General features: G+C 40.2%; 1 protein-coding gene across 4 annotated transcripts; it reads left to right on the top strand.

Annotated features, from left to right (window-relative positions):
- Window positions 1–3,289: 3,289 nt before the first annotated feature.
- Window positions 3,290–25,285, top strand: ZNF330 (zinc finger protein 330). 4 transcript variants are annotated; one of them, XM_038564566.1, is made up of 10 exons: window positions 3,290–3,467; window positions 6,099–6,231; window positions 8,225–8,244; window positions 8,346–8,416; window positions 11,274–11,353; window positions 17,249–17,375; window positions 17,688–17,792; window positions 21,922–21,968; window positions 23,024–23,141; window positions 24,309–25,285. In XM_038564566.1, the coding sequence occupies exons 2-10, from the start codon at window positions 6,112–6,114 to the stop codon at window positions 24,581–24,583; spliced, it is 963 nt and encodes a 320-aa protein (XP_038420494.1). In that variant the 5' UTR covers window positions 3,290–3,467; window positions 6,099–6,111; the 3' UTR covers window positions 24,584–25,285. The 4 variants fall into 4 exon arrangements, with proteins under 4 accessions (XP_038420494.1, XP_038420493.1, XP_038420496.1 ...); XM_038564565.1 differs by having other exon boundaries at window positions 3,291–3,458; window positions 24,309–24,965; XM_038564568.1 differs by having other exon boundaries at window positions 3,328–3,345.

Below are 25,285 nucleotides of genomic sequence, written 5' to 3'. Positions count from 1 at the left end.
AAGCAGAACTGATTCTTTGGAAAGGCCAACCACTGAGATGGTTAATGGCTATTAAAAATCTAAGAGTAAAATTCACAAAGCTTCTTAGGTAGCATATAAAGAGGCTCTTATCTCCTGCAGTGGGAAGGCAGAAAAAGCTGAGGAACAGGCCCAGCACTAAATCATAAGTGTGGCAGCGCTCCAAAGGAGATTAACAACCCTGCAGCCCAGCTAGGTCGGCTATGCCAAGGTCAGAATGCAGATCGTAAAGAAAGAAACCCTGATGCAGTGGGCTGGGTTGTGACACCTGAAAATCCCGAGTGCCCGGATTCTCCTGAACCCTCTGTTTCTGAACATGGTCTCATATTCTGATTAATTGGTAGTGTCCCCACCACGCATACCATGCAGAGGCTTCCTCATCATAGTACAACTAGTATTCCTTTCAGAATCTGCCCCTAGCCTCCCTCCTGGGGTTGGGGGGGGAGAAAGAGAGATGGACAAAGAGAGAGAGAGAGACAGGTGCACATGGAGGAGGGGCAGAGGGCGAGGAGGCCTCGGAGGCAGGCTCCACACCCAGCCTGACGCCAGGCTCGATCTTACAACCCTAAGATCATGGCACGAGCCAAAATCAAGAATCAGATGCCTAAGTGACTGAGCTCTCCAGGCGCCTCCTGGTACAACTATTATGATCACTGGCAAGGGAGGGCACACTCACTCTCTGATTAGGGAGATGGATGAAAGAAGTGTCCCCAGCAGCAAAATGGAACCCAGGAAGCAAACAAGGATCCTGCTCAGTGTACACAATCAAAATAAATCAAGAGGGCACATGAGCAGGGGCCTGAGAACAATGCTCCAACAAGTCATGACTCTTTGCCCAGGTTTCAAGTCTGAGCCAGTTTTTGGATCTGGAAATCATCAACTGCAGGAAGGCCAGCTCCCCGGGAGGAAGACCCTCAAACCTCCTGGTGGTGTATGCTGTGATCACTCCCCCGGTCCTTTCCCAGACGGTCCTTTACAATTTCCTTGGCTAACTGTATGCTGGGAAAATGAGAACATAAAACAATTTCTCAGTGGAATGGCAGATAGAGGAATTTACCTCCCTTCTATCAAGCTTTACATCAAAGACATTTGAAAAACTGTAGAATGGCGCCACTCTTTCATGTTTTCTGTTTGGGAAATTTTCACTATCCTTTGAAAAATATTAATACTAAGATGGAATTACTTTTAATGAATTAATAAGTCTTATCTCTTAATTTTTTGCGGGGTAACTATCAATAGATATAGCCCACAGAAACAAAGGTTGTTAGTCTTCAATTAAGAGTTTTTAAGGGGTCTTGGGATCCCTGGGTGGCTCAGTGGTTTGGCGCCTTGCCTTTGGCCGGGGTCGCGGTCCCGGAGTCCTGGGATCGAGTCCCACGTCCGGCTTCCGCATGGAGCCTGCTTCTCCCTCTGCCTGTGACTCTGCCTCTCTCTCCTCTCTCTGTGACTATCATGAATAAATAAATAAATAAAAAACCTTTAAAAAAATGAGTTTTGGGGGGATCCCTTGGAGCGGTTTGGCGCCTACCTTTGGCCCAGGGCGCCATCCTGGAGATCTGGGATCGAATCCCACATCGGGCTCCGGGCGCATGGAGCCTGCTTCTCCCTCTGCCTATGTCTCTGCCTTTCTCTCTCTCTCTCTCTGTGTGACTGTCATAAATAAATAAAAAAAAATAAAAAAAAAGTTTTTAAGGGGTCTTAAAATGAAAAGATTTAAGAATTGCTGCAGTGGACAATCCCATAAGCCAAAAATCATCTGTGTGATCTTGTGGTAAGTTTCACAGTCTCTGCCCGTTTCCTCACCTGTAAACTTAGGAGTTAATACTACGTATGTAAAGCAATCAGGAGGCCAGGAGCATAAAGTGAAATAGGATCATTATTGATACTCTATTCTCTCTGTGAAATATAACATCTGCTAAAATTGATGGGGAAAGTGATGGAAGGTTGAGGGAAAGGGAGAAGATTGAACAAAACCACGTAGACGGGGCGGCCCGGGTGGTTCAGCGGTTTAGCGCCGCATTCAGCTCAGGGCGTGATCCTAGAGTCCGGGGATCAAGTCCCGCGTCAGGCTCCTTGCATGGGGCCTGCTTCTCCCTCTGCCTGTGTCTCTGCCTCTCTCTGTGTCTCTCATGAATAAATAAATAAAAAATCTTAAAAAAAAAGACAACACGTAGATGATGGAAATGATCATATTAGGATAATATAGGACTTAAGGGTAATTTTGAGAGCCTTGTGGAGGTAACTTCCTTACGTAGAGTGAAATCATGATTGTGTACGTTTTTTCCCCTTAACAACACTAAGTTCGGTATAGAAAACAAAAGGCAAGCTGTTGAATGAACAGAATAGGGAGCGTTCCGGTTGGCGGGATCGGAAAGAAAAGTAAAGCAAATTGTGATCGATGTGATAAATGGCATTTCATAGACTGAGGGGAAAAGGAAGGGAAGACGGCAGAGAGGTCGTGGATGGGGAGCAAATGGAAGAGGCAGGAGATCCGGAGTCGGGATCGGGGGGGAGGGCGCTCAGCGGTGGAGCGTCTGCCCCAGTTGGGCCCAGGGCGTGACCCCGGGGTCCTGGAATCGAGTCCCACGTCGGGCTCCCTGCGTGGAGCCTGCTTCTCCCTCGGCCTGTGTCTCTGCTTCTCTCTCTGTGTCTCATAAATAAATAAATGAAATCCAAAAAAAAAAAAAAAAAAAAAGACGTTTAGTCTTCGTGAAGAGGGCAAGAGGGCGAGCGCGACGCCGGACGGTTTCCACGGCGAGGCGGGGGCCGAGAGCGGAGGGGGGAGGGGCGGAGTCAGGACCCGGGGCGCGAACGTGTGGCGCGGCGACGAAGGGGGCGCGAGGCCCGGGCAGCCCCGGGCGGGGCGGAGGAGGCGCGCGGGGCGCGGCGCGCGGTCGGGGACGCTGGGCTGCAGCGGCGGAGCGCGGCCGCGGGGGCGCCCACAGTCGGGGCCGCCAACGCCGCGAGGCACCAAGATGGCGGCGGGCGGCGCAGCGTCTCCACGAGAATTCCCCGTTTGAGGCGGCGCGCGCAGTCCCGGGGCTGTGCACGCATTTCCTCCTCCCGTTGGGTTTCCCGCGGCCCGAGGAGCCACAGGCGGCCGCCGCGCCCTCCAGCCTCCCGCGCTCCCGCGTCTCCGCCTACTCCTCCTCCTTCGGGCGTCCGGTCCCCGCTCCGCCGAGGCGCACTTCCGGGAGTGGGCGGGGCCAACGGAAGTGGGCGGGCCGCCTCCTGTCTGCGCGTGTCCGTACGGGCGCTGCCGACGTAGGCGGATATCCGGCCCGGCGCCTAGTGGCGGAAGTTGGCTGCGCCCGGCCTCCGGTCGTAGTAGGTTCTCCCCGGGAGTGGCGGCCCCGCGGGTGGGCTGTGCCGCGGTCGCGCCGGCCTCGCGCCGTCCCCTGCCCCCCGGCCCCAGGAGTGAGCCCGGCCTCCCCGCAAGGGTGAGCGAGGTCGGCCCGGGGCGCGGGCGAGGGAGGGTGTCCCGCGGGCGGGGGATGGTCGTCCGTGCCGCGAGCCGCGTGACCCCGCGTGACCCCCCGCGACCCCCCGTGACCCCCCGCCCCCGGGTCCTCCGGCCGCAGGCTCCCCTGCGGAGCCGCGCTGATGCCCCTGTTCCTCATCTGGTGACACGGGCCGCGTCCTGGAGAAGTCGAAGCGTGGCTGGAGACGGGCTTAACTGAGCCCGCAGAAGGCGGGGAAAAGGGCTCACGCTTTCAAGTTTCTAAAACAAATTGGAGGGGAAAAAAAAATCGAGGCTCAGCTTGAGGCCATTCCCTCCACTTCCACCCCCCCCCCCCCGGGACGCAAAAATGCACCGGGATGACACCCCCCCCGCCGGATTGTTTTCGGAGTTCCTCCGGCGGGGCCACTGCACAGCCTTTTCCTCCCTGTAGATTTGGGTGGTTTTAATGTAAAGACCGAGGGGGCTGCCTCTTGGGCCCAGACGTTACCTGGCGGACCACCTGGCGGACCACCTGGAGGGACACCTGGAGGGACACCTGGTGGACCACCTGGCTCCATCTGTGTGTGTTTTTGAGTCTCCGCGTCCCACCACTTACTTGGCTTTTGCTTGGACATTTTAGCCCTAAGAGTCAAAACCCAAAGTAGGAAAAATTGCACGATTTCGCCCCTATTATAACAGGGCTCTTAAAATGAGAAATGCGAATTTCTTCAAAGGGTGGTTTCTTGGGAGCTGCTGTTTCCATGTATCAGGAACATTTGTTTTGTTTTGTTGTCATGTTTTGGTTTATTGGAAGGGAATGGCCCTGTCTTCTGGGAGGTTGTGTCCGAGTCCCCAGCGACTCTTCATCTTATCCCTTGGACGTTCAGAATTTGTAGGTCTTGACTAGGGCCTGGACATGTAAACCTGTATTTTTTTTTTTAAGATCTTATTTATTCATGAGACATAGAGAGAGAGAGAGAGAGAGAGAGAGGCAGAGACACAGGCAGAGGGAGAAGCAGGCTCCATGCAGGGAGCCCCACGCGGGACCGATCCCGGGACTCCAGGATCACACCCTGGGCTGAAGGCGGCGCTAAACTGCTGAGCCACCCAGGGATCCCAAACCTGTATTTTTTAAGGAATTTTTACAGTTCGTTTTTGAGACTCACTCTTAGAAAAGACCTAAAGAAATAACGTGTTTTGAAGAATGTTAAGGAATTTGGGATTCTTTGAAGCAAGTACACGCGCCCCTTTATTGGTGTGTCTCCTCGTTTCTTGGCTGCTGGATAGATGCCAGGCAGGGCAGGGAGGTAAACATGCTCACAAGTGGCTGGGCCGAAGTCCTCAGGGAACTTGTAGTCTGCAGATTGGATGAAAAGCCAACTAAAAACGTGTTATATGGAGTAAAAATCTTGTTTTTCTAAATGTGGTAGTTCTTTCAACCAAGTGATGAAAGGTGAAAGGGAGTCCTAAAGTCCTTAATTGTACAGGACTTTGCAAACGTACTCATGTTAACACATGCTCTTCAACATAGGTCTGAGCTCTTAAAATTAGACGTTCACTTACATGTAGAGAGAAGAGCATCTTTCAGAGTCAAAGCAACTGTAATACCTTTAATATCTTTTCAGAGAGGTTTGGCTTTGTAGCTAATGTCATTTGACTTCGCTTGTTAGATATTTTGTTTAGGTGTTACACAGGAGAAATAAGACTTGTTATATTTCAAATCTTACTATCTAGTTGAATGTATAGCTGAAAAGAATGATGTGAACTGAGTAAATAATATACCTTTTAACTCTTGTCAGTGATATATGCCTAATTTTTAGAAATTTGGTACAGAGTAATTTCTATTTTTTTTACCTTTATTTTTTATAACGATTTATTTGTTTGAGAGAGAGAGAGAAAGACAGCGGATCCCGAGCAGGGGGAGGGGCAGAGGAAGAAAAAATCCTCAAGCTGACTCCCTGCTGAGCCTGGGGCCTGGTTGGGGTGGGCCGTTGGTTCCAGTACACCAGGATCAGGACTTTAGCTGAAATGGAGTCAGACGTTCACCGATTGAGCCATTCAGGCGCCCCATCTACAGAGTAATTGTTAAAGAATACTTAGCATTGGGGATCCCTGGGTGGCTCAGTGGTTGAGCGTCTGCCTTCAGCCCAGGGTGTGACCTTGGAGACCCGGGATCCCTGCATGGAGCCTGCTTCTCCCTCTGCCTGTCTCTCTGCCTCTCGTGTCTCCCGTGAATAAATAAAATCTTAAAAAAAAAACAAAAAAAACTTAGCATCAGAGAAACTTTTCCTTTTATTCTCGGTGGGAAAAGACAACATTTGGTTTCTGGGGTAAATTGTTTTGATGTCTACATTTTTCAGAATTGTTTGCTAGTGCAAATAAGTGCCTTATTTTTTTATTTTTATTTTTTAAACCGCTGCGCCACCAGGGCTGCCCATAAGTGCCTTATTTTAAAAGCCATCTATTTTATTATGACTAATGTATATTTAATATTTCATAAAAGGTTAAAATGTGCTTACCAAAGTGACAGGATTGAGTCTAAAATTTAATGAGAGTAAAAACACTTCATTGTACTATTAGTTTATTTAAAATAACAAATGCAACCAGGCAATTGTATCTTCTTTGTTTTCTTGTGTAGAAAGTGAGGTAAAATGCCTAAAAAAAAGACTGGTGCGAGGAAGAAGGCAGAGAGCCGTCGGGAACGTGAAAAACAGCTCAGAGCATCGAGAAGCACCATCGATTTGGCTAAACACCCATGCAATGCATCAATGGTAACAGCTTTTTTGGATGCCTGTTGATGGTTCAAAAACATAATACTTCTATGAAAGATGCTTGAATGACATTTTAGTGAATACAGTGCTGCTGCATATATTTTACTGAATTTCAAATCTGTGTTAAAGGTATTGTTTTCATTAATGGGGAGTAGCAATGATTTCGATTTTATGTTATTTATAAACCTAGCAGGTTACTTGGTTGCTGTTGGTGATAAATAGGACACAAGAATACATACTAGGAACTGTGTTTTCTTCTCTGACTCGATCTGCATTAACTTAATTGTTCCTATTGGAGCCTTTGCATTATTTCTCCCAGCAGTTCTTAACTCATTTGATTTCTCTTTTCTAAACTTTTCACTTTTCTTGACCTCTCTGTCGGCTGCCTGTTCTATTTTTCTTTTTTTTAATTTTTATTTATTTATGATAGTCACACAGAGAGAGAGAGAGAGGCAGAGACACAGGCAGAGGGAGAAGCAGGCTCCATGCACCGGGAGCCCAACATGGGATTCGATCCCGGGTCTCCAGGATCGCGCCCTGGGCCAAAGGCAGGCGCTAAACCGCTGCGCCACCAGGGATCCTGGCTGCCTGTTCTATTACCTTCTTTTCCTGTGCTCAGTACGTCAGTCCTGATCATTTCTGGGCTTGTTTGGTCAAAATGTGAAAAAAAGCAAGATTACCACGTGATTTCCCCCCCTTTGCTTTTTTGACCCTGTTTCTCTGCGTTGTCCCATATTGCCCTATTTCTCATCCTCTCTACTTTTTCTTTTGCTGCTCCTTCTCTTTCTTCTTCTTTTGTTTCTTCTAAACGTCATACGAAATGCTTAATACGACTTAATTTCCCAAGTGTTTCTTTTGTATCTACCTTGTGCGAGGTACTATTTTAGGCCTTGTGAGGTATACAAAGATGAATGATACAGTCCTTGTCTTGACAAGTTTATAGATTAGTTGTCTTGTGTATTACTTAAGATTTGTTTAAGTAACAAATCCAACTTAAGTAAATTTAGGGAGAAATAGAGTTTATCAGCTAACATGTAGCTGAGACTTAACCCCATTTGTTTGGGTTTGTTAGGTACTGGTAGCTTGTGTGTCTGATATTACATAATGCTGTCAGAGAGGGAAAGAACTCTGATAGATCAGACTTGGTCAGGTGCCCATATCAGGACTAACATTTACAGCTGGCACTGGGAGAGGGGGGGCAGGATTACATAACACAAGAAGGACAGATGGTAGAGACTCTCTTCAGGGTCATTTCTGGAGGAGTATGGGACCAACAAAAGAATGGACTCACGTACTCACGTATGTAAATACACACAATGAAGGCTAAAGTTTGATAAGTGTTGTACAGGGTAAATGTACAATTAAGACTAAGGTACATTTGGACGAAGTGGGGATTAGCTTGAGTGCATAGATGGGGTGCAGTTCATAGAGCAGGTGGGTTCATCACCAGAACTTTGAACAGGTCAAGATTGTAAGGATAGACTTCTCAAGAAAAAGTATTAGAATAGTAAGGCATGGAAAAAGCGAGTACAAGACCTATTTCATGAATGGCTGACAAATAGTGACTTGAATCTAAAGAGAATAGGCCAACACGGTTTGAAAGTGATTAGGGATCAGATCGTTGAGAATTTTTAGTACCACGTTTGAGATTCTAGATTTTCTGTGAGCTTCATCATATTTTGTTCTCTACTATTTTTTATGTCCATTCTGTAGTATTTGTTTAAAAAAAAAAAGCAACAGGAATAGAACACAACCAGAAACCAAACTGCTGCTCTATTTATGAAGCCTCTTGTAGAAATGCCACTTCTTTCTTTGGTGTAGTATGCCCAGGAGCATACCTTTGTTATTAAAGTATGTATGGACACTTGTATATGTGGAGGCTTTGGGGAAGTGTCACTTAAATTTTAACATGAAAAACTGGGTATTCTTTGTAAAGCAAATAAATTTGCAGTTTTCAATCAGAAAATTAACATTATGTTTTTATATTTTACAGGAATGTGACAAGTGTCAGAGGTAAATTTTTATTTCTTTTTCTCTATATATGTAGTAATATAGATCCTTTTGCCTTTTATCTGATACTGACTGCATTTTAAAATTTTATCTTACATGACAAGGCGGCAGAAGAATAGAGCGTTTTGCTACTTCTGCAACTCTGTACAGAAGTTACCAATTTGTGCACAGTGTGGTGAGTATATGAAAACTAAGCATATGTAAGCCTTTTATTTTATCAAACATTTGTTTGGCAGTTTGAACCTGTGGGTTTATTATTTTTTTATAGTACTGTTAGATTTTACCCTTAATAAAATGAACTGCTATTTGACCTATCTAATGCTATCAAGTTTTGATTTTGTCTCTTTGATGTAATGCTGAAAAATAATTAAGATACAGCTTAGGTATAGGTTACCACTGTGTTGTAAACATTGTAAGATCACATTTTAGACTAATAATATTTGGTGATCTGAATTTTTAGTTGCACTAACTTAGTCTTCTTGATAGGTGTTTGTATACTTTCCTGAGTTTTGATTCCTTCTGATATTGCCCATAGTATCTTAAGCCAACGAGAATAATTGTATTCCACATTTACCTGGTGCCATTTTCTTCCTGTTTTGCATTTAGCATGTGATTCTTGAGTTTCCTCATATATTTTCCCAAGTGATTGTAATAGAGTTCCTAAGCCACATACTCAGTTCCCAGGTATAAGTGAAAACTTTTATTCGGGGAAAATGATTATTCAAAGTAAAACTAAATGGTAGTTCATAGAGCAACAAGATAGCTGTTTTCCAAGTAGCCTTCCACAGAATACCTGAGCTATTAATAGGCCTTGCCTTGCCTTTCCTCTTTTCTTTCCTCTTTTCTTTTCGGTTCTTGTCTTTTTGTGTTTTCGGGTTGAGTTGGAGGTTGTTAGGGGCGGGGGTTGGAGGGTTCTTTGATGTGTCGGGGAGGGGGTGAGGGAGTGGAGTGCGGTTATGTCGTTTCTTTCTGGGGCGGGTGTCTGTTGGGTTTGTTCTTATTTTCTTTATTTCTTCTTTCTTTCTTTTTTCTTCTTTCTTTCTTTCTTTCTTCTTCTTTCTTTCTTTCTTTCTTTCTTATTTCTTTCTTTCTTTCTTTCTTTCTTTCTTTCTTTCTTTCTTTCTTTCTTTCGAAGAAAGAGACAGAGGGAGGGGCAAAGGGAAACAGAGGATCTCAAGCATGCTTCTTGCCCAGTGTAGAGCTTGATGTGGGGCTTGCTCTTAAAACCATGAGATTAGGACTTGAGCCGAAATCAAGAGTCAGATGCTTAAATGACAAAGCCACCCAGGTGCCCCTTAATAGGTATTTCTTAAAATAATGCATACATTTGAGAAATGCTGCTTGTTTCATCCCTGCCTTTCTATGTGGGAGATTTCTGTTACATAGTTGTGTGTTAAAGGTTCTGAAGACATCCAGTAAAGAAACCTGATTAATTTTGTTCACTCCAGATTTACTCCTCAAACTTTTATTTGAACAAATGTTCCCTTTGGTTATGGGATGATAGTTTCAGGTAGAACACAGTTAGGGATATGCTCATATAAATGTGCTTATGTAGAATAACATTGCATTAAGTTAGGAATGTTTAGGGCTACATCCCTGAATATTTCTAGTGTAGCTCTAGTTTTCAAAGAGGCCATCTTTTGAGGTTTATCAGCTCAGGTCTTGATCTCAGGGTCATGAGGTTAAGCCCCACATTAAGCAGGCCCAGTATGGAGCCTACTTAAAAAAAATACTGGCCTAGAGAGATTACTTGTCTGCCAGATTTTACATCCTTATTTGAGAAAAGACAGGTGAATATAGAATGAGAAAATAGAGGGGCACTTGGTTGGCTCAGTGGGTTAATTGTCTGACTTTAGCTCAGGTCATGATCACAGGATCCTGGGATTTAGCCCTGCTTCAGGCTCCCCATTTGGAGGCAGGTCTGGCTTATCCCTCTCTTTCTGCTCCTCCTCCAACTTGTGTGTGCTCTCTCTCAAATAAATAAGTGAAAGCTTACCAAAAAAAAAAAAAAGAGAGAGAGAGAGAAAATAGATTATGGAGAACATTAAGTTCTTGCTAGGACCGTCCCATATTTTCAGTGTTGTCTGGGCTTGAGTTCTGTAGTGCTAGGAACATGGATTTATTTCCCACCTACTGATTCCTGTTCTTAGACATGGAACAGTTGGGTAGCTGCTGTCTCTCATTTCCAGTCTTTCTTCCCATTTCCTTTTGTATTAGCTTTGTTCCTCAGATAATCAAGATAATGGAAAATTGTGCATCTTCTGTGTGTTTCATATACTACTGTGCAGAGTCTGAGATGGGTGATTATTATGTCACCATTAATTTTGACATAGTATATGAGTGAATATCCTGTTTCTTTCATGTTTTTTAATTTGCTCTTAGATCCGAGCGTTTGTGGCTATATTTTGGTTTTTAGCTCTATCACTGTATTCCTGTTTTTTCCTTCTCACTTGGGCACTATTTAAAAATCCTTTTGGAAGAATGTTTACGTGGGAGCTATGTTTGTAAATTTTTACATATGGATAAACTTTAAAAATGTTGCATAATCATTGGTTTGGTTTGAGATGTTCCATTGAAAGAAATACACAATAACTTCAAACTAGACTGTTTTCATTCTGAATTATAAACTGTAAAATCCATTTTAAAGCATAGTTTTTTAAAATCTATTAATTCATCTGAAAATTCATGAGATTTTAAATTGCTTTAATGACTGTTAGATTATAAACTGTAATTTGCAATTTCTGATTGTAGTGCAAACAATAATTAGCATATAATTTTATTGTGCAATACATTTTTATAGATTTACTAATAAATTTCTAATCTTAAAAGATCTGAATCAGGTTAGATTTCAGTTACATCCGTCTCTCTCTCTCTCTCTCTCTCTCTCTTTTTTTAAGTAACATGAGTAGTAAACTGATTTCTGTCCATTTTCAAGTTATTTCTCAGAAATTTAGGCTAGATAAAAAGCAGAATTAGTGAATACTTACATGTATTACTTTGCAAGACTGATAAGCAGATTTGTTTCTTACTAGGGAAAACGAAGTGCATGATGAAGTCTTCAGACTGTGTCATAAAGCATGCTGGTGTGTACAGTACTGGCCTTGCAATGGTGGTAAGTTTCTTTTCTAGCTCTTCGAGGAACAGGTTTCCAAGGATAAGAAACGTCTTTCTAATCAATGGTTATTTTTTTCTAAATAGCACTATTTTTTTTTCTTTTTTTCTTTTGTAATAATAAATTTATTTTTTATTGGTGTTCAATTTGCCAACATACAGAATAACACCCAGTGCTCATCCCGTCAAGTGCCCCACTCAGTGCCCGCCACCCAGTCACCACCCCCCCCCCCCCCGCCCTCCTCCCATTCCACCACCCCTAGTTCGTTTCCCAGAGTTAGGAGTCTTCCATGTTCTGTCTCCCTTTCTGATATTTCCTACCCATTTCTTCTCCCTTCCCCTCTATTCCCTTTCACTATTAAATAGCACTATTTTGTCCTTGATTCAATCAGTTTGGAGTTTCCTTTGTTATCTGTGGAATATTCTTTGTATGATCTTCCTATATTATCCACTTACTTTTTATTGCTTCCTGTTTGTCTTATTGGAAAACACAAGAAATGGAAACTTATTTAAAGTTGACTTAAAAATTCATTTGTCAATGGTACCTTTCTAAACTATCTTAATCAGACTTCATAGAGTGTCATTTACTGTACTGAAAGCTCTGCTTAAACAAAGTTCAAGCTTTTTTTTTTTTTTTTAAGATTTATTTACTTATTTATGATAGACATAGAGAGAGAGAGAGAGAGAGGCAGAGACACAGGAGGAGGGAGAAGCAGGCTCCATGCCGGGAGCCCGACGTGGGACTCGATCCTGGGACTCCAGGATCACACCCTAGGCCAAAGGCAGGCGCTAAACCGCTGAGCCACCCAGGGATCCCCAAATTCAAGCTTTTGATGTAAAAGAAGCCTGGTTTCAAAAGAACCTAGTATTAGTAGCTTTTTTATAGCTTTACATTTCAATAAAGAATACGTATTTAACATAGACTTATACATAATTTTCTCTTTACATGTAGGATTTTCTAAGGAAATTCATTGTTTTAAATACCTGAGGCATACCTCATAGATATTGTGGGTTGGTTCCAGACAGTTGCAATAAAGCAAATACTGCAATAGAATAAGTCAAAATTAATGTTTTGATTTCCCAGTGAATATAAAGGTAATGTTTACAGTGTTTACTATACTCTAATTTATTAAATGTATAATAGCATTAATCTAAAGAAACATTTTAAATACCTTAATTAAAAAATATTGCTATAAAATGCTAATCATCGTTTGGTATTTCAGTGGGTCATAATCTTTTGCTGGTGGAAGGTCTTCCCTCAGTGTTGTTGGCTGCTGATCAGGGTGGTGGTTGCTAAAGGTTGGGGTGGCTGTTGCAGTGTCTTAAAATAACTGTTTCTCCATAGCATGTGATGCTATTTGATAGCATTTTACCCACAGGAGAAGTTCTTTCAAAACTGAGTCAGTCCTCACAAACCCTGCTAGTACCTTATAAACCAAGTTTATGTAATATTCTCAATCCTAGGGTGTCATTTCAGGAGTCTTCACAGTGTCTTCACCAGGAGGAGATTCCATCTCAAGAAACCACTTTCTTTGTTCATTCATAAGAAGCAACTCCTCATCTGTTCAAGTTTTACCATGAGATGGCAGCAGTTCAGTCCCATGTTCAGGCCCCACTTTTATTCTCTTGTATTTTTACCACATCTGCAATTACTTTCTCACTGGAGACTCAAACCCCTCAAAGTCATCCATGGCGGTTGGAATCAACTTCTTCTATTCTGTTAATGTTGATATTTTGATCAACATTAATCATGAATCACTGATGATCTTAAAAGGCATCTAGGATTGTGAATCCTTTCTAGGTTTTCAATTTACTTTGCCCAGATCCATTAGATGGATCAGTATCTGTGGCAGCTATAACTTTATGAAACATATCATTAAATAAAAAGACTTGAAGGTCGAAATGACTTTCAATGCAGAATGTTGTGTTAGCCTGCATGAAAGCAACATTAGTTTCATTGTACCTGTCCATCAGAGCTGTTGAGTGCCAGCTGGTTGTCAGTGAACAGTCCTATTTTGAAAGGAATCCTTTTTCTGAGCAGTAGGTCTCAACAGTATTCAGTAAACTGTGTCGTAAATCGATGTGCTGTCATCCAGGCTCTCTTGTGCCATTTATTGAGCACAGGCAGAGTAGATTGAGCATAATTCCTAAGGGCTCTAGGATTTTTAGAATGGTAAATTAGCATTAGCTTCAGCCTAAAGTGACCAGCGCTGTTAGCCCCTACCAGGAGAGTCAGCCTGTCTTTTGAAGCTTGGAAGCCAGACACTAACTTCTCTACCTATGAAAATCCTAGATATCATCTTTAAATATAAGGCTATTTTGTCAACATTGAAAATCTGTTGCTTAGTGTAGCTACCGTCATTAATTATCTTAGCTGGGTCTTCTAGGTGACTTGGCTGTAGCTTCTGTATCAGCACTTGTTCACCTTGCATTTTGATGTTATGAAGACGACTTCTTTCCTTAAGCCTCGTGAACCAACCTCTTACCTACAAACTTTTCATCTGGAGCTTCTTCACCTCTCTCAGCTGTAGTAGAACTGAAGAGAGCTAGGGCTCTGGATTAGGCTTTGTTTTAAAATAATGTTGTGGCTGATTCGATCTTCTGTCTAGATCACTCAGACTTTCTCCGTATCAGCAGTAAGGCTGTTTTGCTTTTTTATCATTCGTGTGTTCATTGGAGTAGCACTGTTAGTTTCCTTCAAGAGCTTTTTTTTTTGTTTTCCTGTTTACAGCTCAGCTGAATATTTGGCACAAGAGGCTTACTTTTGGCTTATCTCGGCTTTCAACATGCCTTCCTCATGAAATTTAATCATTTCTAGCTTTAGATTTAAAAATGAGAAATGGACAACTTTTTCAGTTGAACCCTTAGAACCCATTGTAGGGTTATTAATTGGCCTAATGTTAATATTGTCATGTCTCGGGACGCCTGGGTGGCTCAGTGGTCGAGCATCTGCCTTTGGCCCAGGGCGTGATCTTGGGACTCCAGGATTGAGTCCCACATCTGCCTGCTTCTCCCTCTGCCTGTGTCTCTGCCTCTCCCTGTGTGTCTCTCATGAATAAATAAGTAAAATCTTAAAAAAAAAAATATTGTCACATCTCAGGGAATAGTGAGGCCCAAGGTGAGGGAGAGAGGTGGGTCAACAGCTGGTCAGTAAAAGAGTCAGAATACATATAACATTTACTTGATTGAGTTTGCTGTCTTACATGGGTACGGTTTGTGGCACTCTGGAACAATTACAATAGTAATACCAAAGATCATTGATCATAGATCATCATGGCAAATATAATAATAATAAAACAGTTCGAAATATTGTGAGAATGACCAAAATGTGATGCAGAGACAGGAAGTATGGTATTGGAAAAAGTGGCACCACTGATGCTAGGGTAGCCACATACCTTCAGTTTGTAAAGAATACACTGTCAGGTGTAGTAAAATGAAGCACAATAAAATGAGGTATGCTATAATAAGAATAGTTGTGTGATGCATTTTGTTCTCTTTTTCACTAAAAAATGTTATCTTTTTAACCAGTTTTACTGTATTCTGATGTGTGATTTATTTATTTTTTTTGTTTATTTGAGAGAGGAGAGGAGGAAGAGGGAGAGAGAAACCCAATGAGACTTCACACTGAGTGCAGAGCCCAACATGGGGCTGATCTCACAACTCTAAAATCACAACCTGATCTGAAGCCAAGGGTCCGATGCTTAATTGACTGTGCCACCCAGGCACCCTCTGTTAAGTGATTTTATGCTCAGGTCCAAATTTCATTCCATGAGGAAAGTAATAGTACTTTTATATCAAGCACTTTATAGCAACTTCCCAAGAACATAATTTTCCATTATGAAGCACACCTTTATATTGATAATTTCACATGTGCATATCTTACAGAAGCTAGCACTAGATTTAATTCATCAGTATCTTGTGAATTCCTCTTCATTTTAAATAAGATTGTCAATCTATATTCATAAATCAGTGTAGTCTTTGGTAGCTTGCTTAAGTCCAGTTTTATCAAATGCTTTTTAAAAAATTCACTAAGCTGTATGAATGTGGATGATATATTAAACATTTCAGTAGGTTTATGTATCATTAGCTGTAAATTCTAGAAAAGTGATTTCCTGGGAGTCTTCTATTTGTTGAAATTCCCCTCTCTCCCCTCCCCTCCACCCTGCTTTGCCTTGGGAGCCTGACCTGTGTGTATGGACTGCATCAAAAGCTTTCTTACCCTCTGGCTTCCTTTTGGGTTTAGTCAATGGAAAACCCTGGCAGGAGACCTGTAGATGGGAGGACAATACAATCTGGGTATTTGTTGTCCCAGCTCACTCCCTACCAGTTTATCCTAGTTTGGCCATAGATTAGCCACCATTTATCTCTATATGGCCAGGTAACCCTCTCCTATTCTGTTCTCTCAATGTCTGGTAACTCCCTCCACTCCCCTTGTTCAGGCTCAGGGGCAGTAACACCATCATCCTTCCTTTTTTTTTTTTTTTTTCCTAAGCCCTTCCCTGTCCTTTGTAAATCATCTCTTTTAAACTCTGGATTACTCAGTTTACTGTATCATCTTTTGTGGCTAGAACCCTGAATATTCGTTCCAAGAGATGTATTTGAGGATTTGCTATCCACAGTGATGTTTTTTTTACAGCTCAAAAAACATCGTTCCTATTTGTTCTTCACTACTTCTGTTAGAGTCTAAAATACTAGAACACTGAATTGAGGTTCAGAACACTGGTTTAAATCCTAGTTGCACTGTAATGTAGCTCTGGGATTTGGACTTAGGCTTGGGCCTCTGTTCATCTGTAGGGAAAAGACCATCTAGTCCCATTTTCTTAAGATTCTTTCTAGCATTTAAAATTCTGTAGATGTCACTGTGTTATTGAAAGGTATAGTCTTGGGGGTCCCTGGGTGGCTCAGCAGTTTGGCGCCTGCCTTTGGCCCGGGGTGCAATCCTGGAGTCCTGGGATTGAATCCCACGTCGGGCTCCCGGCGTGGAGCCTGCTTCTCACTCTACCTGTGTCTCTGCCTCTCTCTCTCTCTCTCTCTCTCTCTCTATCATGAATAAATAGATAAAATCTTAAAAAAAAAAAAAAAGGTATAGTCTTTCCATCTTATCTTGATGTTGAAGAGTCTTACCCTTTTAGTTCTGTATATTTTAATTTTTTTTCTGCAAGTGTAGTAATTTAAAACAAAAGCTTAATATTTTTCTCAGTTCTAGAAAAGCTATGTGAATTATTTTATAAATGATTCAGGAAAGAATTTTCTTAAGTCAGAAATATTTCTAAATGAGAACATTCACTTCGGTTACTGTAATTGCTACAAATAAGAATGCTTAAGATGTGGATTCTGGACGCCATTCAAATGAGAATTCGGGGGAACCAGGGTGGCTCAGTGGTTGAGCATCTGCCTTTGGCTCAGGTTGTGACTCTGGGTCCTGGGATCGAGTTCTGCATCGGGCTCCCTGCAGGGAGCCTGCTTCTCCCTCTCCCTGTGTCTCTGCCTCTCTCTCTGTGTCTTTCATGAATAAATAGATAAAATCTTTAAAAAACAAAAAATAAAAACAAATTAGAATTCAGTTTGAAGGCAACACTCTTAGCTCCATGGCTTCCTTTAATGATTAGTGTTAGGGTTAAGTGTGTAGTTTCCCCCTTGCTTCTTTTTTCTTTTGATTTATAGTCAAGTTTTACATATTGTAAACAGCTGTTGGTGAAGTAGTTTGATTTTCAGAGAACCCTCTTTAATTTTGGCTTAGAGTAAAAAAAAAAATTTTTTTTTTTAATGAAGCCACCCACTATCACAGAGAGTTGGTAAATAGCTAAACGTATACAGCTTGATGGTTGCCATTGGCTAAGCAGTGGTTGCAGCCAGGCAAGTGACAGAGACTAATTTTTTGTGTTCTTGGTTGCAGGGTGCAATATGTGACTTCTGTGAAGCTTGGGTCTGCCACGGAAGGAAATGTCTCAGCACACATGCCTGTGCCTGCCCTCTCACTGACGCAGAGTGTGTAGAATGTGAACGAGGTGTTTGGGACCATGGTGAGTGTTGCATACGAGCAACGAGCTTTACTGTAAGTAAAGGCTGACTTGGAAACATTCTGGATGCACTCTTTATAGGAGAGGCCACTTTTTTATGGTTCATCGTGGCAGTTTTCATTGTAGCCTTTATCAGAACAAAAACTACTGTGTCATTCTGGTGTAAATCTGGAATAAATTGGTATCCTTTTGAGCAATTTTATGGATATAACTTCTTAAAACTTCAATTTTAATTAAAATTTCAAGTTTCAATGACTTTTTTAAATTGAAATTTATCATGTTTACATTTGTGTGTTTTGTTTTTTAATCCAATAGGAGGCAGAATATTCAGTTGTTCTTTTTGTCATAACTTTCTCTGCGAAGATGATCAATTTGAACATCAAGCCAGTTGCCAGGTTTTAGAGGCGGAAACATTTAAATGTAAGTCTTTATAAATTAGATGTCCTTAATATCCAGAATTCTTAATAGTTTTAAGCGTTAGACTCAAAAAAGAGTCTAGTTTTTCAACTTCTTGTGGACTGTAATTCAACTTAATATCTCTTTTCTGTTTCTAGAAAAAATTCAGAACCACAGTCTGTTTTTTTTTTGTTTTTTCAACAGTGATTGCCATTGGCTCTTTGGTTGGGTCAGTTCTTTGTTGTGTGGGATTGATGAGACTTTGTAGGGCTTGTCGCCTTCCTGGTCCTGAGTGCTAAAATGTCGTTGTCACCTCCAAGTTATGTTAACAACTCTCACGGAATCCTCCCCACCTCTCTGGACAAAAACCACACACATTTCTTTTTTTTAATAAGATTTTATTTATTCATTCATGAGAGACACAGAGACATAGGCAGAGGGAGAAGCAGGGTCCCTGCGGGGAGCCCGATGTAGGACTCGATCCCAGGACCCCAGGGTCACACCCTGAGCCAAAGGCAAATGCTCAACCACTGAGCCACCCAGGTGTCCAAAAGCCACACACATTTCTAAATGCCTCCAAGTAAGCGATACTACCCCTAGTTTGTTCCTGCTAGTTGGTTTCAGTGATTGTTAGATAGGAATATGCATCAGAAACACCTGTGGAGGTTTTTTTTAAAAATATATGTCCCCAGTCCTAATCCCTGGCAATTCTGTCTTTGCAGTCTATGGTAGGTGCAGGCATATATATTTTACGTACACACATATTTGTCACGTATCTTCCAGTTTTGAGAACAAGTGTTATTGGCTTGGTATTATCAATGGTATTATCTTTACAGTTAGATTACATTTTGTTTCTATTTTTGATTCTTAAAAGCCAAGATTTAGAGTCAAGCATAACTTAAATTCTACTTATGGTTATGTGATTTTGGACAAATCACCAAATCTTTCTAGAGCTGAATTTCCTTATATGTTAAAGGAAGGTGTAATTTCTTTTTCAAAGAGTTAACTAAAAAGACAATCCACATAAAGTGTTAAAGTCCTTATTAAATAGTAAATGTGATTATAGGAAAGGCTGAAATTCCCCAAGTACTCACTTCCTTGAATTTGGTTCTTGTTTAGGTATGAAATGCTAATCTCTATATTCTCCTATAAATTTAAAGTTGATAAGTTGTCAATTTTAATATATATATGATTGCATATATATATATGATTCTTATAATATTCCTATAGAAACTCTCAGGGGTTAAAGAACATCTCAGTATATAGCATTTTTGAGGGATTCTTAGTCTTCTGCAAAATATATAACAGTTGAATTACTTTATTTGGGGCTTGAGAGCTTTGAATATTTTGTAGCATTTGAACCCCAAAGACAGGCCACTGTGAGTGGTAAGACTATAATTTCATCAGGAAGTTTTAGTGGTTCAGTAAAAGACAAAAGAAAAATACAGAAATGGAATAGTTGATTTTAAGGTAAATCTATTATATGTCTTTGATACCTGACATTAAAGTCTTGCTCATTGCAGATTCCCAGGTGTCTTTGATTTACTGTGATTTATCTTTATTTTTTCATTGCTCTATTTTTTTCTTGCCATTCTTTCTTTGCCAGTTGCCATTCAATGCTTGTTTTTTCTGAAATATTTTCCTGAACACATACATAAGCCCCACATAACTTGTTTCCACCCCTTTAGTTGGTCATAGCTCACCATTTATAGGCTTGACCTTATACTTGCAAATTGGGAGATAGAGAAAATCTTTAAAATCCTTATTTACCTGCATTATCAGTGGTAAGGATGTTTTAAGAAAAAACAAAACAAATGTGTTGACTCTGCCTCTTTTTTTTTTAAATAGTTAAAATGGCTTGGGGACTTCTAATTTAAAATGGCTTGCTATCAGCAGGCTTTGATGCATCCCAGCCTGCTTTCTTTTAACATACTCTGAAGACCTACAAATAGATTTTAAAAGGCAACCATTCCCCAGTTTAAAACTAGGAATGTCAAACTATTTTTAGAATCTGGGAGAAATGCATTCTTTGTAGAAGTCTAACATTGTTACTCTTGGGGAGAGAAATAACTAGGCAGTGAACTGGAGCGCTTATGTGTTGGCTTGAGGTAATTAGGTAAAGAAGACTGACAGGGCCATATTTCATCCTACTTTGAGTTCTCAGAAGTAAAAATGAGGGTAAAATAGGCAACAGTTAATTTCTTGGGATCATGTCTTTGTGGCATGTTGAAGACTCAAGTAGTTGGGGGGCGGTGGGTAGGAAAAGATTGTACATCAGAAATGCCTGCCTGATTTACACTGGGAGATTGGGTTGGGAGCTTTGTACTCTCAGTATGTGTTCTGGCTGTGTATTGGAAAGAGATTTATGACATTTAACATTTTGGTTAAATATATCTTTTTTTTTTTTTTTTTTTTAACTGAATGAAGAGGGACCCAAAAAACTCCAGGGCATATCTTCAAATGGAAATGATTGAGATTGCAGAATTTTTTCCCCCAAAGACTGAATGAAATAATATGGTTGTTATTGGAGTAATTGGGTATACTTATATATGCCTAATATAGTTAACCCTTGAACAATATGAGGGTTGAGGCACCAATCCTCTCTGCACAGTTGAAAATCTGCATAAAACTTTTGACTCCCCAAAAACTTAACTGCTTATACCCTGCTGTTGACCAGAAGCCTTACTGATAACATAAAACGGTTAACACATATTTTGTATGTTTTATAGAATATTTTCGTACAATGAAGTAAGCTAGAGAAAGTAAAGTGTTACTCAGGAAATCAAAAGGAAGGGAAGATACATTTAAAGTACTGCACTTTATTTATTCAAAAAAATCTGCACTTAAGCAGACCTGCACAGTTCAAACCCATGTTGTTCAAGGGTCCCCTATGTATAGTAAGTATTCAGTATTTTTTAACTTATCATTAGCATGTAGGACAAATAATACATACCCAACTGAATTATTGGCAGTACTGTGGAAGAAAGCAGGATAGGTGGACAGAAATAATAATAATACACATAATTAAGAACATCATTTCTGAGTTAAAAAAAAATACTTGCCTGTTCAGATTAAAAAGTCTCCCCATGAACCAAGCAAAATTAAGTAAGAGAATTCCCAAATTAGAAACATCTGGTCAAAGATTTGTATTACAAAGACAGGCTTCCTTTTATATGTTTTCCTTTTTATTTTTCCAAGACCTCTAAGTGAATTGAAAGTTAATAGTTTTTATTCAGGCTTTATTAGGGTAAGACTTAGCTTATTTTCTCTTTCTATACCTCTGATACTTCTTTTTTTCCATTTCTGACACAGTCAATATATGCCAGACATTCTGGCTTTTATAACATATTTGCATGTAAGTTTAGGTTTTTCCTCAGTGGTTATACATAATGACCAAAATTAACATGGCTTACTGACTTAAATAGGGCTAAAATATTTTGGGATTTTTTCCATTTTTTTACTACCCCTTTGAACACTATTTTCTCTTCATAGTCACTCTTTTCCACCTGAAGTATTCTATTCTCTTATCAGAACTTTTGCAAAAAATGACAGTAGCCTGCCTCATCAGGAGAGATTATATGTTAATGGAGAAAATTATTCTTTTTAAGATGTAAGTATTATGTGATAAAGGGAAGAGCTTCAGCCAGTGTCATGGAAAAAAAGGATGTCTCACCATTTCAGTTTTCTTTCTTTTTTTTTTTTTTGTTTTTTTTAAAGATTTTATTCACTTATTCATGAGAGATAAAGACAGAGACACAGGCAGAGGGAGAAGCAGGGAACGCCATGTGGAACTCGATCCTGGGACTTCAGGATCACTCCCCGAGCTGAAGGCAGATGCTCAACCACTGAGGCATGCAGGCGTCCCCATTTCAGTTTTCTAAATATGATTAATGAAGTTTGCCATCTCCTTGATCTGGAGAAATGGAGATTGGAGAAAAATTAGCACCATACTAGTGAAAGAATTTTGGGCTGTGCACTTTGTTTCCTTTCTTGTGGCTGGGGCTCCATCTCATGTATCCTCAGGGTTACATTATGAGACCAAAAAAAAAAAAAAAAAGCTAATAATTGATCTAAGTACATCAAATGTAAATCTGTGGAAAATAGTGTTTTCATTCCAAATTTGAATCTGGACCTTATGTATTTTTGCCCATAGGTGTTTCATGCAATCGACTTGGTCAGCATTCCTGTCTCCGTTGTAAGGTAACCAGTCTGTTATTTTTAGATTTTGTTTTTAGTCCCAATACTCTTTTTGAGAGTATTGGCTTAGATTATTTATGGCTACAATTAATCTACAGGAGTCTTTAAACATTATGCAGTGTACTTCTTCTACTTTGGAGGTTGTGAAATTGGATTGAGAAAGCTGAGTGACTTTCCAAAGGTCATCCAGTTGGCTTGTCTTAGAGTTGACGCTAATGCACATGGATCTTGTTGAATCTTAGCTCAGTGTTTTTACACCTATGTTTATGGAAAATATTCTAACCAAAATGTTGAGGGTATACTTTAATTAATATCAAAATTTACTTGCCTAGGTAAGTTTGAGTAAACTGAAGATTTCCATAATGTTCTATTTCCTTAGACATTCTCTCCAGCATTTCTGTTTGTCAAAGATCACTAAACAGGTGCAGCCGATTCACTTCCTGTCTGCAACCTTTCTCTGGTTCTTCTTTTCTTATCTCTTTTTTCTCTCTCAAATCTGCTCCAATTTGACCAAGTATCTTTCTTATGTTGGCTATTTCCTCTGCCTTAGATCCCTCTTCCACTTTTTCTTACCCTACTGTATCCTTGTTCTCCTTCACATCTCAGCCAACACTTCATGTTTTCCAGCATGCATTTCCGAATCCCATATCCAGTTGAGTGCCCTTCCTCTGCACTTCCCTTTCAATGCACTGAAACACAGTCTCACAATTGCCTTTCCACTTGTCTGTGTCCCCAATTAGGTTGTATATCTGTGAGGGTGGGGAGGGTGGATAGACTGTTCACCATTATGTCATGCAGTGCTTTGTGAATGCTCTGAATTTATGAAAGAATAAATATGCTTAGAGTGTCACACTCTATGTAGTTTTGTTTTATGTTAGGCCGGAGTTCTGGCAGAGACCATTCCCCTTAAATTTAAACCAGGAGTGTGACTGGTCCCAACAAAACTCTTAATCTCTACCCTAACAAAACTGTGCCTTTAAATTTCCTGGAAATATTGAATGATAATTCTTTATGTTTTTTGAATTACTTAGTTGCCTATTTTTACTTCTCTTATATAGGCTTGTTTTTGTGATGATCATACAAGGAGCAAGGTGTTTAAGCAAGAAAAAGGAAAACAGCCTCCCTGCCCCAAATGTGGACATGAAACTCAGGAAACTAAGGATCTCAGCATGTCAAGTAAGACTCTTCTTAAAATACCAATGGAGTGATTTTGCTTCCTTGCTTAGATAAGATTTTTTCTTTTCTTTTTTTTTTTTTTATCTCTTTCTAGTTTTGTTTTTGCCTCCTCTTCCTATTTGAAGAGATGAATGTGTTCTCCTAATCAAATAGAATTTTATAGCCTTGGAAAATTTGTGGGTGAAGTTTCTCAATTTAACTTAAGAAATACACCATCATTCACTGTGATATTTGGCATTTGACTCAGTTAATGACATGGTGAATACTGAAATTTAAGACCAAAAAAAGTGATTTTTTTGCTTTTGCCGAAGCTTTCCTTGTTAAATAATTGAATAGCTATAAATCTTTAATATTCGAGTGCTGGTAATCTTCAGTGCTTGCAAGTTGGAATTCATTCTGAGGCTTTTTGTAGGTGTGTGGTGTTGGAGCAGCTATGCTTATTACGTAATATATCCCTACTGCAGGAAATTGTTTTTGTGGTTTTTATATAACTTTTCTATGAAGGAGTAAGACTACTACAAACATGTTTATAGTAATGCAGCTTACAGTTTTTTTAAAGAGAATTTGACTCTTTACCAAACAGCAGAATCGAAGCATAATTCTAAATGACTCTAACAGTACTTTTGTTTAATCAAAGATGTAGTTGTATAGTGAGGTGAGATTGATGATTTTGCTGATTTTTTTACACTAAGCTGTGTTGCTGCTTAGGCAGAGGAAATGAAGGGCTTTGCCTTGTTGGACACCAGAATTCTATAGGAGGTCTCTTAAGAAAAGTATAATGATATAAAATCAACAGTTCTGTGATTTCAAAATAAAAATTTAATCCATCAAATGAAGGGCATTTTAGTTTTTAACATGCTTTATTTGGATTCTGTTTGGAGAGTGCTGTTGTTGTTAATTTGTTTTCCAGCCTTTTCTAGATTTAGTGAAATGACACTGTTGTCTTTATTATTTGTTATGTATGGTATGCATATAGACTCCCAAGTAGGATAGAACTGATTGTTGTTACTAAGTTCTCCTTTATTTCCAGCTAAGTATCAAGTGAAGAAATTAGGAAATAGGAGTAAGAATCAGCCAGTCACGTTCATATAATTTTGTATATTGTAGAGGAAAATGAAGACCTAAAGAATCGGGACAAAGTGCCATGTATATATCTGTCTTTTGTAGCACGCTCCCTGAAATTTGGCAGGCAGACTGGAGGTGAAGAGGGAGATGGAGCCTCTGGGTATGATGCCTATTGGAAGAACCTTTCTTCTGATAAATATGGTGATAGCAGCTATCATGATGAAGAGGAAGATGAAGATGAAGCAGAGGATGATGAAGATGAAGACGATGAAGTCGGAAAGGATTCAGACGCTGAGTCATCAGATTTATTTACTAATTTGAATTTAGGAAGGACCTATGCCAGTGGCTATGCTCACTATGAGGAACAAGACAACTAGGAGTGCTGCTTACCCATGGGTGACCGGGTCTGAGAGGAGCCACAGAAGGTGTGCTTGATGAATCAGGTGTGGGTGTTCAGAAGTACTGTCACTTAGCCTTGTGCAAAACACTAGTCAGTCACGCTTCCGGAGGCAAGGAGTAGGGCATAGCATTTTTATAGGGATTGATAATCAAGCTGATAGCATAAGAAAAAATGAGTTCCAAATGTAAGATGCTTATTGATCCAAGCAGTTGAAGCATCATGGATTGGAGTTTTACTGATTTCAGTGATCACTAGGTTTTGCCAATTAGATACATATACAGGATAAAAGAATAGGATGGTAATATATTTGTTTGAAATTAAATTGCTTTTTTTAATTAAAAAAACACTGCTTATATTCATTTGGTCTGATTTTGTAAGATGGTAATGGGTAAAATGGATTATTGTATTTTTCCCTGTAGGTCCACAGGATGAAAGTCAGATATTAAGTGCTAAATTTTCATTACCTATTCATCTTATTTTCAGTAGTCATGATATGTATGTTTTAGCAATTACTCATTCATTTCTTTCTTCATAATGTGTGCCCTGAACAGTACCTGTTATCAATGCCTAAGTGTATAGACAAAGGTGCCTATATAGCTGGCTTTCAGGGACACAGAGACAGTATTACTACACAGATGCATTATGCATTTCTCTTTGAATAAATCTAGTATTTCACTTA

The sequence above is a fragment of the Canis lupus genome, chromosome 19 (genome assembly GCF_011100685.1).
Source record: "Canis lupus familiaris isolate Mischka breed German Shepherd chromosome 19, alternate assembly UU_Cfam_GSD_1.0, whole genome shotgun sequence".
In the NCBI taxonomy this organism is placed as follows: Eukaryota; Metazoa; Chordata; class Mammalia; order Carnivora; family Canidae; genus Canis; species Canis lupus.
Note: the sequence above shows the minus strand (reverse complement) of the source record. Positions and strands in the feature narration are given on the sequence as shown.

Bases quoted from the DNA above. Each gene is read 5' to 3' on its own strand.
- ZNF330 (XM_038564566.1), top strand. From the start codon at position 6,112: ATGCCTAAAAAAAAGACTGGTGCGAGGAAGAAGGCAGAGAGCCGTCGG. The intron at 11,354-17,248 runs GTAAGTTTCTTT...TCTTGGTTGCAG, and splicing joins GTACTGGCCTTGCAATGGTG to GGTGCAATATGTGACTTCTG. The intron at 17,793-21,921 runs GTAAGTCTTTAT...TTTTGCCCATAG, and splicing joins AGAGGCGGAAACATTTAAAT to GTGTTTCATGCAATCGACTT.